This window comes from Eptesicus fuscus, chromosome 1 (genome assembly GCF_027574615.1).
Source record: "Eptesicus fuscus isolate TK198812 chromosome 1, DD_ASM_mEF_20220401, whole genome shotgun sequence".
Taxonomy (NCBI): domain Eukaryota; kingdom Metazoa; phylum Chordata; class Mammalia; order Chiroptera; family Vespertilionidae; genus Eptesicus; species Eptesicus fuscus.
The window spans coordinates 53,620,532-53,631,912 of NC_072473.1; the positions used below are offsets into that span (position 1 = coordinate 53,620,532).

Sequence of the window (11,381 nt, forward strand, 5' to 3'; positions counted from 1 at the left end):
AAAAAAAAAAAGAAGAAGAGCCCTGGCTGGGTGGCTCGATTGGTTGGAGTGTCATCCATATACCAAAAGTTTGCAGGTTTGATTCCTGGTTAGGGCACTTATCCAGGTAGTGGATTTGATCCCCATTTGGGGTACATGCTGGAGGCAACCGATCTATGTTTGTTTCTCTTCTCTTCTCTTCTTCTTCTCTTCTCTTCTCTTCTCTTCTCTTCTCTTCTCTTCTCTTCTCTTCTCTTTCTCTCTCCCTCTCTCTCTCTCTCTCTCTCTCTCTCTCTCTCTCTCTCTCTCTCCCTCCTTTCCTCTTTAAAAATCAATGAAAACATATCATTGGTGAGGGTTAAAAAAAAAGAAGAAATGAATTATCAAACCATGAAAAGACATGGGGGGGGGCAGAGGGTCGAGGAGAGATAAACCAAAGAACTTATATATTTATATGCATAGCTCATGGTGAAGAAGACCTGGGGGTGGGTGGGTAGGGGCTGGGAAGAGGAGGGTAAAGCGGGGGAAATGGAAGACATCTGTAATACTGTCAACAATAAAAAAAAGGAAATACATGGAAGAACCTCAAATGTATATTACTAAATGAAAGAAGTCAATCTGAAAAGACTACATATTGTATGATTTCAATTATATAAAATTCTAAAATGGCACAACTATGGAGACAGTAAAAAGATAAATGGCTGCTCAGGGTATGGAGGGAGGGATGAATAGGCAGACCACAGAGATTTTTATTTTTTTAAATATATTTTTATTGATTTCAGAGAAGAAGGGAGAGGGAGAGATAGAAACATCATTGATGAGAGAGAATCATTGATTGGCTGTCTCCTGCACGCCCCACACTGGGGATGGAGCCCGCAACCCAGGCATGTGCCCTGACCAGGAATCAACCATGACTTCATGGTTCATAGGTCAAGGCTCAACCTCTGAGCCACACTGGCCAGGCAACACAGGATTTTTAGAGCAGGGAAACTATTCTGTATGATACTAATGGGGAATACATTTGTTAAAACTCATAGACTGGGCCATTTTGGTGGCCTGGAGCGGGCGGAGGTGATTCCCTACTGAAGAGAGCGCGGCGGCCGGCCGGGGTGGCAGTGGCAGTGTTCGTGTGCTCCGGTGTGAATCACCGAGGGAGGAGGCAGTGGAGGAAGAGGTGGCAGAGGTGGCGGTGGTTGTAGCGGTGGCGGAGGAGGCAGGTACGAATCAGCTGCAGGCGGAGACATGGCCAACATCTCGGTGCAGCGAATCAAGCGGGAGTTCAAGGAGGTGCTGAAGAGTGAGGAGACGAGCAAAAATCAAATTAAAGTAGATCTTGTAGATGAGAATTTTACAGAATTAAGAGGAGAAATAGCAGGACCTTCAGACACACCATATGAAGGAGGAAGATATCAACTAGAGATAAAAATACCAGAAACATATCCATTTAATCCCCCTAAGGTCCGGTTTATCACTAAAATATGGCATCCTAATATTAGTTCTGTCACAGGGGCTATTTGTTTGGATATCCTGAAAGATCAATGGGCAGCAGCAATGACTCTCCATACGGTATTATTGTCATTGCAAGCACTATTGGCAGCTGCAGAACCAGATGATCCACAGGATGCAGTAGTAGCAAATCAGTACAAGCAAAATCCTGAAATGTTCAAACAGACAGCTGGACTCTGGGCACATGTGTATGCTGGAGCACCAGTTTCTAGTCCAGAATACACCAAAAAAAAAAAAAATAATAAAAATAGAAAACCTATGTGCTATGGGCTTTGATAGGAATGCTGTAATAGTGGCCTTGTCTTCAAAATCATGGGATGTAGAGACTGCAACAGAATTGCTTCTGAGTAACTGAGGCATAATGAGAGAGCTGCTGATATAGTCAAGCTTGCCCCTTCTTTTTTTTTTTTTTTTTTAATTTCTTTATTGATTAAGGTGTCACATATTTGTCCTCATCCCCCCATTCCCATCCCACCCCTCTCCCCACGCATGCCCCAATCCCCTGTTGAACTTAACCGTTGGATAGGCTTATATGCATGCATACAGGTCCTTTGGTTGAACTCTCCCCCTCCCCCCACCCTCCCCCTACCCTCCCCTATCCTCCCTCTGAGGCCCGATAGTCCGATCGATGCCTCCTTGCTTCTGGTTCTGTTCTTGTTCCTCAGTCTATGTTGTTCATCATTTCCTCTAGATGAACGAGATCATATGTCACTAGATATATACTAATAAGAACTGAGTGTGAGACGAGCAATAATAGTTATGCTGACAGGCAAATGAATCAATCTGTAGCGAGCTTCCCCCTGGACCAACAGTTCTTTTGAGACACAATTTCGATGTCCAGTAGTTCCTTATGTGTACATGTCAGCACTGACCCCTCAGCTCTGGATGGTGGACAAATGGTGGTAACGGAGGTCTGACTCCCTCTGGTTTGGTCTCAGCCGAACCCAGGGGCACGGCGTCACCCGGACTAAGGGGCACGTGGCCTCACCCATACCCAAGGGGTGCGTGGTCTCACCCGGGCCTGGGACCCAGCCTCACCCGGATGGATCCAGGGGCGCACGGCCTCACCCGGATCCAGGATCTGGCTTCACCCGTACCCAGGGACGCTTGGCCTCTCCCAGACCCAGGGGCACGTGGCCTCACCCGGGCTTAGTTGCACAAGGCCTCACCTGGATCCAGGGACACATGGTCTCTCCCGGACCCAGGGACGCTTGGCCTCTCCCAGACCCAGGGCCACTTGGGCTCACCCGGGCCTAGGTGCACGAGGCCTCATCCGGATCCAGGGACGCATGGTCTCACCCGGACCCAGGGACGCTTGGCCTCTCCCAGACCCAGGGGCACGTGGCCTCACCCGGGCCTAGGTTCACGAGGCCTCACCCGGATCCAGGGACACATGGTCTCACCCAGACCCAGGAACGTTTGGCCATTCCCAGACCCAGGGCCACTTGGGCTCACCCGGGCCTAGGTGCACGAGGACTCACCCAGATCCAAGGACACATGGTCTCACCCGGACCCAGGGACGCTTAGCCTCTCCCAGACCCAGGGGCACGTGGCCTCACCCGGGCCTAGGTGCACGAGGCCTCATCCGGATCCAGGGACACATGGTCTCACCCGGACCCAGGGACGCTTGGCCTCTCCCAGACCCAGGGCCACTTGGGCTCACCCGGGCCTAGGTGCACGATGCCTCACCCGGATCCAGGGACACATGGTCTCACCCGGACCCAGGGACGCTTGGCCTCTCCCAGACCCAGGGCCACTTGGGCTCACCCGGGCCTAGGTGCACGAGGCCTCACCCGGATCCAGGGACACATGGTCTCACCCAGACCCAGGAACTTTTGGCCACTCCCAGACCCAGGGCCACTTGGGCTCACCCGGGCCTAGGTGCACGAGGCCTCACCCAGATCCAGGGACACATGGTCTCACCTGGACCCAGGGACGCTTGGCCTCTCCCCGACCCAGGGCCACTTGGGCTCACCCGGGCCTAGGTGCACGAGGCCTCACCCGGATCCAGGGACACATGGTCTCACCCGGACCCAGGGATGCTTGGCCTCTCCCAGACCCAGGGCCACTTGGGCTCACCCGGGCCTAGGTGCACGAGGCCTCACCCGGATCCTGGGACACATGGTCTCACCCGGACCCAGGGGTGTGTGGGCTCTCCCAGACCCAGGGCCACTTGGGCTCACCCGGGCCTAGGTGCACGAGGCCTCACCCGGATCCAGGGACACATGGTCTCACCCGGACCCAGGGACGCTTGGCCTCTCCCAGACCCAGGGCCACTTGGGCTCACCCGGGCCTAGGTGCACGAGGCCTCACCCGGATCCAGGGACGCATGGTCTCGCCCGGACCCAGGGACGCTTGGCCTCTCCCAGACCCAGGGGTACGTGGCCTCACCCGGGCCTAGGTGCACGAGGCCTCACCCAGATCCAGGGATACATGGTCTCACCCGGACCCAGGGATGCTTGGCCTCTCCCAGACCCAGGGCCACTTGGGCTCACCCGGGCCTAGGTGCACGCGGCCTCACCCGGATCCAGGGACACATGGTCTCGCCTGGACCCAGGGGTGTGTGGGCTCTCCCAGACCCAGGGGCGCTTGGCCTCGCCCGGGCACGGGATCCAGCGTCATCCGGGTCCAGGGGCACTTGGCCTCACCCGGACCCGGAGTCCGGCCTCACCTGGACCCAGGGGCATGTGGCCTCACCTAGACCCAGGGACTTGAGGCCTCACTTATACCCAGAGGCGTGTGACCACACCCGAGCCCAGAGGCGCGCAACCCCGCCCGCACCCGGGTCTCAGCGGGGCCCCGTCTTCCCGATCCCAATTCCTGCCGGTCAATCCCCCCTCAGCAATTCCCCTGGCCATCCTTCCAGAGCTCCAGTATGGCTGCTGCAGAACTCGTCGGGCGGCGGCTCGGCGAAGCTCCGGTGCACCCGGTGCATGGCGGTGGGCCAGTCTGGCGTCGCTGCGTCGGCCCTTGGGTCTGCATCGGTGGCCGGTCGCCGAGCATGCGCACCTGGCCGCTTCCGGGGCGTTGAGATTCTTGATGGACTCAGAGGTCAGCAAGCGCGGAGTCTCCCACCCCATGTCTCATAGGGGCTCGTCTGTCCATGCTTGGCTGCAGTGGAGCCGTCCCCTCAGCCAGAGACCGCCGGGGGAACTGCGCCGAGCACGTTCCAGGCCGCTGTTGTATCGCCTGAGCCATAGTCCTTTTGTGTCGCCTGAGCCGTAGTTCTTAAAGTGTGGTCTTTGGGTCACCGGCATCAGCACCATCCCACATACCCCTCTTTTATTCTAGTTGTAGAGCATCTACTCAGCCAGCCCTATGGTGGTCTTGGATGGTGTCTGCTCTGCTCTCTTGTCGTAGTCTCAAAGTTGTTGTGGTAGGCAACAATCAGGCTTCCGCCCTATGCCTCCATCTTGGTCCTCCTTTGTATAGTTAGGTCTTGATTGTTGTTGGTGTCACTGGGGGGGCTCTCTTTGTCTATAAAGGAAGAGTTGCTGTGCAGGAGACACGTTTATGGGTCGGGTCTTGGTGCAGCAAAGCTTTGGCGCTCACTGAATATTCCCGTTGAATGTGTCCCTTATGCACGTGGTTGAAATCTGGTGTCATCTCCCACAGACCACTAGATGCCCTCGTTTCTGGGTCTCCAATGGGGTGTAGATCAGCTACTGCCTTAGGCACTCAGCAAGGATTACAGCAAAAACTGTAGTTTCTTCCTCCTGTCTGAGTGGCCCTGGAGCAGTCCGACTAGAACAGCAGATCATCTGGTCCGCTGCCAGAGGGCAGGCCACCCACATGCATAAGCCGTTGCTTGGGGCGCAGGTGTGCCTGCAAGACTTGCGGGGCAGGTCTTCAAAACGTGCGGGGCGGGTCCCAGGGCGGGGCGGGGTCTCAGGGCGCCAACAGGCCATGGTGCGGCGAGCCTCGATGGCTGTGAGTCTGGTCCTTCTGCCTTCCACGTATCTAAGTCCCCTCGTTCCGCACTCCAGCGCAGCAAACACTGATTGCTGGGCGCACCTCCGCAAGAGTCCCGCCTCTCCCCGCAGGCATCTGGGTCTCCCTCGGTTCGCCAGAAGATGGGTTTCAGGGTGATGGAGAGCTAATCTCCCTTAGGTTTGGAACAAAAGCCCCTTTCCCCCGCCACCAGCCAGACCCACGCGCCTCCACACCTCATCCCCTCCGATTTCGCTGGGTGCGAGGCAACAGAACAGCCTTTAACCTCCACCGCCATCTTTTTCAAACTTCTCAATTTGTACTTCTTAATCCCTTCATTTCGGTCAACTCTACTGAAGTCTAGCGCCGCCGGGAGGTGCACGGAAAGGGCGCCCGGGCCTCCGTCCGGTGCGCAGTGCGCGCGTCCTGCGGAACCAGGCGCGCGAGGGCCGCACGTTTGGGACAGGCGCTGGGCGGCCGCCGAGCTCCAGGCACCGCCATCGCCGCGTTCCGGACGTCGCCGCCGCGGCGTCCCCCCAATTTATACTTCTTAATCCCTTGAATTCAGTCAACTCTACTGAAGTCTAGCACCGCCGGGAGGTGCATGGAGAGGGCGCCCGGGCCTCCGTCCGGTGTGCGGGGCGCGCGGCCCGCGGTACCAGGCGCGCGGGGGCTGCGCGGCGGGGACGGGTGCTGGGAGGCCGCCGGGCTCCGGGTGCCGCCGCTGCGGCAGCGTCCCCAGCGTCCCGGGCCGGGCGGCCTGCGGGGGGCGGCGGAGTTGCGAAAGTGAGTGAGTTTCCCAGGGTTTCGCCCGGAATGGGGTTCAGTGCAATCGGAGCCGGCGCTCAGCGCACTCCGGAGCCTTTATCTCCTTCCTGCCAGTGAACTCCGGCCAGGCCGTCAGCCGCCCCCTCCTCTCCGGTTCCATCCTCCCCGCAGGCGCGTGTGCTCGTGTCTCCGCCCGTTTCTCCATACCTCAGGCTTTTACGGCTTCCCCGACTGTCCCCGTGGCCTTCTCCTTCCCCCCAGCTGTGGGCATTTCAGTCCACCAACTTTCCTGTGGTTCTGGACGATGTCCGTTCTGACCTCTAGTTGTATTTTTGAAATTGTTGTGCCCGGCTGCAGGTTAGGTGTTTAACCTATGCCGCCATCTTGGTTTCTCCTTGCCCCTTCTTGAGGAGCCTGAACATCTGTTATTTTTAGGATTCTCCATAGATTTCTTTTAAACTGGCATTCTTGCCTAATGATGTTATCTAGGCACCATTGGAGACTGAAAAAAAAAAATCCCTGCTCTGTAAATAAAGCTAATTAAACGTCTGTGTAAATTTAAAAAGGGGAAATAGCCGAAACCGGTTTGGCTCAGTGGATAGAGCGTCGGTCTGCGGACTGAAGGGTCCCAGGTTCGATTCCGGTCAAGGGCATGTGCATTGGTTGCGGGCACGTCCCCGGTGGGGGGTGTGCAGGAGGCAGCTGGTCGATGTTTCTCTCTCATCGATGTTTCTAGCTCTCTGTCCCTCTCCTTTCCTCTCTGTGAAAAATCAATAAAATATATTTAAAAAAATAAAAAATAAAAAGTGGAAATACTTTAATTTTTTTTCTTAATAGTATAAAAATTCTTTGAGCTAAGCGAAACCATGGAAAAAACATGCTACTTTAGTATTTAGCAGTGTACCAGAATAGCAAGAGTTTGCTTCAGGGTTTTGTTGAATAATTAAGGTAATATTTTGAGTGTGTCAGGACCATTCAAATTGTTGGTGTTGCATCACAGCTACTTTAACTGTTTTTAACATGGATCCTCTGTGCCTGTGAATTTACTTGCATGCTTGTACTTGACTTCTTAAGATGGGTAGCTGAAAAGACCACCATTTTAAGCATTTGAGAATTCTTAAACTTGAGATTTATCTAGAATGAAGATGGTGTCCTCTTCAGAGCCTTTTTGTCCTGGTCAGCAGACTGGGACACTATATTTATTTTTCCTCTCTTACCACACACAGCTAATATCCTAATAGTAAATTCTCTGGGAAATGTGCTGAAGGACAGTATCCCTTGCTTCATTTTTTTTTAGGTTGTCCATATGGAATGTTATGTCACAGTTTTTTACTCTTAAAAATGTTCCTATGTTAAGTAATAATGTAAAGATGGAGCTGCCAATTTTGTTTCTCTTGCAAAATCAGTAAATACTTGATGTTGCAGTATTCCCAAGATTTAATAATAAAATAACCCAACTTAGTTTTTCAAGTGAATTTGACATCTATTTTTAAGCTGATGAAGTTTTTCTTTGAGAACTCGAAAAGATGAAACGAACCAACTGCAGTTTTTTAGCCAAAAAAACCCCAAACTCAGACTGTACAACACCAAGAGTGAATCCTAATGTAAACTACAGACTTTGGATGATAATTATTTGTCAATTTAGGTTAATCAATTATAATGAATATGCCACTATGGTGATGTGGGCTATTAAGATAGAAGGGGGGGAGGAACCAAGATGGCGCCATAGGTTAAACACCTAACCTGCAGCCGGGCACAACAATTTCAAAACTACAACTAGAGGTCAGAACGGACATTGTCCAGAACCACAGGAAAGTTGGTGGACTGAAATGCCCACAGCTGGGGGGAAGGAGAAGGCCACGGGGACAGTCGGGGAAGCTGTAAAAGCCTAAGGTATGGAGAAACGGGCAGAGACACGAGCACACGCGCCTGCGGGGAGGATGGAACCGGAGAGGAAGGGGCGGCTGATGACCTGGCCGGCGTTCACTGGCAGGAAGGAGATAAAGGCTCCGGAGTGCGCTGAGCGCCGGCTCCGATTGCACTGAACCCCATTCCGGGCGAAACCCTGGGAAACTCACTCACTTTCGCAACTCCGCCGCCCCCGCAGGCCGCCCGGCCCGGGACGCTGGGGACGCCCAGAGCCCAGCGGCCTCCCAGCACCCATCCCCGCTGCGCAGCCCCCGCGCGCCTGGTGCCGCGGGCCGCGCGCCCCGCACACCGGACGGAGGCCCGGGCGCCCTCTCCGTGCACCTCCCGGCGGCGCTAGACTTCAGTAGAGTTGACTGAAATGAAGGGATTAAGAAGTACGAATTGGGAAGTTTGAAAAAGATGGCGGCGGAGGTTAAAGGCTGTTCTGTTGCCTCGCACCCAGCGAAATCGGAGGGGATGAGGTGTGGAGGCGCGTGGGTCTGGCTGGTGGCGGGGGAAAGGGGCTTTTGTTCCAAACCTAGGGGAGATTAGCTCTCCATCACCCTGAAATCCATCTTCTGGCGAACCGAGGGAGACCCAGATGCCTGCGGGGAGAGGCGGGACTCTTGCGGAGGTGCGCCCAGCAATCAGTGTTTGCTGCGCTGGAGTGCGGAACGAGGGGACTTAGATACGTGGAAGGCAGAAGGAACAGACTCACAGCCATCGCGGCTCGCCGCACCATGGCCTGTTGGCGCCCTGAGACCCCGCCCCGCCCTGGGACCCGCCCCGCACGTTTTGAAGACCTGCCCCGCAAGTCTTGCAGGCACACCTGCGCCCCAAGCAACGGCTTATGCATGTGGGTGGCCTGCTCTCTGGCAGCGGACCAGATGAACTGCTGTTCTAGTCGGACTGCTCCAGGGCCACTCAGACAGGAGGAAGAAACTACAGTTTTTGCTGTAATCCTTGCTGAGTGCCTAAGGCAGTAGCTGATCTACACCCCATTGGAGACCCAGAAACGAGGGCATATAGTGGTCTGTGGGAGATGACACCAGATTTCAACCACGTGCATAAGGGACACATTCAACAGGAATATTCAGTGAGCGCCAAAGCTTTGCCGCACCAAGACCCGGCCCATAAACGTGTCTCCTGCACAGCAACTCTTCCTTTATAGACAAAGAGAGCCCCCCCAGTGACACCAACAACAATCAAGACTTAACTATACAAAGGAGGACCAAGATGGAGGCATAGGGCGGAAGCCTGATTGTTGCCTACCACAACAACTTTGAGACTACGACAAGAGAGCAGAGCAGACACCATCCAAGACCACCATAGGGCTGGCTGAGTAGATGCTCTACAACTAGAATAAAAGAGGGGTATGTGGGATGGTGCTGATGCCGGTGACCCAAAGACCACACTTTAAGAACTACGGCTCAGGTGACACAAAAGAACTATGGCTCAGGCGATACAACAGCGGCCTGGAACGTGCTCGGCGCAGTTCCCCCGGCGGTCTCCGGCTGAGGGGACGGCTCCACTGCAGCCAAGCATGGACAGACGAGCCCCTATGAGACATGGGTTGGGAGACTCCGCGCTTGCTGACCTCCGAGTCCGTCAAGAATCTCAACGCCCCGGAAGCGGCCAGGTGCGCATGCTCGGCGACCGGCCACCGATGCAGACCCAAGGGCCGACGCAGCGACGCCAGACTGGCCCACCGCCATGCACCGGGCGCACCGGAGCTTCGCCGAGCCGCCGCCCGACGAGTTCTGCAGCAGCCATACTGGAGCTCTGGAAGGATGGCCAGGGGAATTGCTGAGGGGGGATTGACCAGCAGGAATTGGGATCGGGAAGACGGGGCCCCGCTGAGACCCGGGTGCGGGCGGGGTTGCGCGCCTCTGGGCTCGGGTGTGGTCACACGCCTCTGGGTATAAGTGAGGCCTCAAGTCCCTGGGTCTAGGTGAGGCCACATGCCCCTGGGTCCAGGTGAGGCCGGACTCCGGGTCCGGGTGAGGCCAAGTGCCCCTGGACCCGGATGAGGCCTCGTGCACCTAGGCCCGGGTGAGGCCACGTGGCCCTGGGTCTGGGAGAGGCTAAGCGTCCCTGGGTCCGGGTGAGACCATGTGTCCCAGGATCCGGGTGAGGCCTCGTGCACCTAGGCCCGGGTGAGGCCACGTGCCCCTGGGTCTGGGAGAGGCCAAGCGTCCCTGGGTCCGGGTGAGACCATGCGTCCCTGGATCCGGATGAGGCCTCGTGCACCTAGGCCCGGGTGAGCCCAAGTGGCCCTGGGTCTGGGAGAGGCCAAGCGTCCCTGGGTCCGGGTGAGACCATGTGTCCCTGGATCCGGGTGAGGCCTCGTACACCTAGGCCCGGGTGAGCCCAAGTGGCCCTGGGTCTGGGAGAGGCCAAGCGTCCCTGGGTCCGGGTGCTACCATGTGTCCCTGGATCCGGATGAGGCCTCGTGCACCTAGGCCCGGGTGAGGCCACGTGACCCTGGGTCTGGAAGAGGCTAAGCGTCCCTGGGTCCGGGTGAGACCATGTGTCCCAGGATCCGGGTGAGGCCTCGTGCACCTAGGCCCGGGTGAGCCCAAGTGGCCCTGGGTCTGGGAGAGGCCAAACGTTCCTGGGTCTGGGTGAGACCATGTGTCCCTGGATCCGGGTGAGGCCTCGTGCACCTAGGCCCGGGTGAGGCCACGTGCCCCTGGGTCTGGGAGAGGCCAAGCGTCCCCTGGGTCCGGGTGAGACCATGCGTCCCTGGATCCGGATGAGGCCTCGTGCACCTAGGCCCGGGTGAGCCCAAGTGGCCCTGGGTCTGGGAGAGGCCAAGCGTCTCTGGGTCCGGGAGAGACCATGTGTCCCTGGATCCAGGTGAGGCCTTGTGCAACTAAGCCCGGGTGAGGCCACGTGCCCCTGGGTCTGGGAGAGGCCAAGCGTCCCTGGGTACGGGTGAAGCCAGATCCTGGGTCCGGGTGAGGCCATGCGCCCCTGGATCCATCCGGGTGAGGCTGGGTCCCAGGCCCGGGTGAGACCACGCGCCCCTTGGGTATGGGTGAGGCCACGTGCCCCTTAATCCGGGTGACGCCGTGCCCCTGGGTTCGGCCAAGACCAAACCAGAGGGAGTCGGACCTCCATTACCACCATTTGTCCACGATCCAGAGCTGAGGGGTCAGTGCTGACATGTACACATAAGGAACTACTGGACATTGAAATTGCGTCTCAAAAGAACTGTTGGTCCCGGGGGAAGCTCGCTACAGATTGATTCATTTGCCTGTCAGCATAACTATTATTGCTCGTCTCAC

General features: G+C 56.4%; 1 protein-coding gene across 1 annotated transcript; it reads left to right on the forward strand.

Moving 5' to 3' along the window:
- The first annotated feature begins 1,209 nt into the window (after positions 1-1,209).
- LOC103300704 (ubiquitin-conjugating enzyme E2 K-like) lies at positions 1,210-1,879 on the forward strand. Its single transcript, XM_054716555.1, is given in 2 exon segments — positions 1,210-1,713; positions 1,715-1,879. Coding segments are annotated over 2 exon segments (618 nt in total). The 5' UTR covers positions 1,210-1,221; the 3' UTR covers positions 1,841-1,879.
- The last annotated feature ends 9,502 nt before the right edge of the window (positions 1,880-11,381 follow it).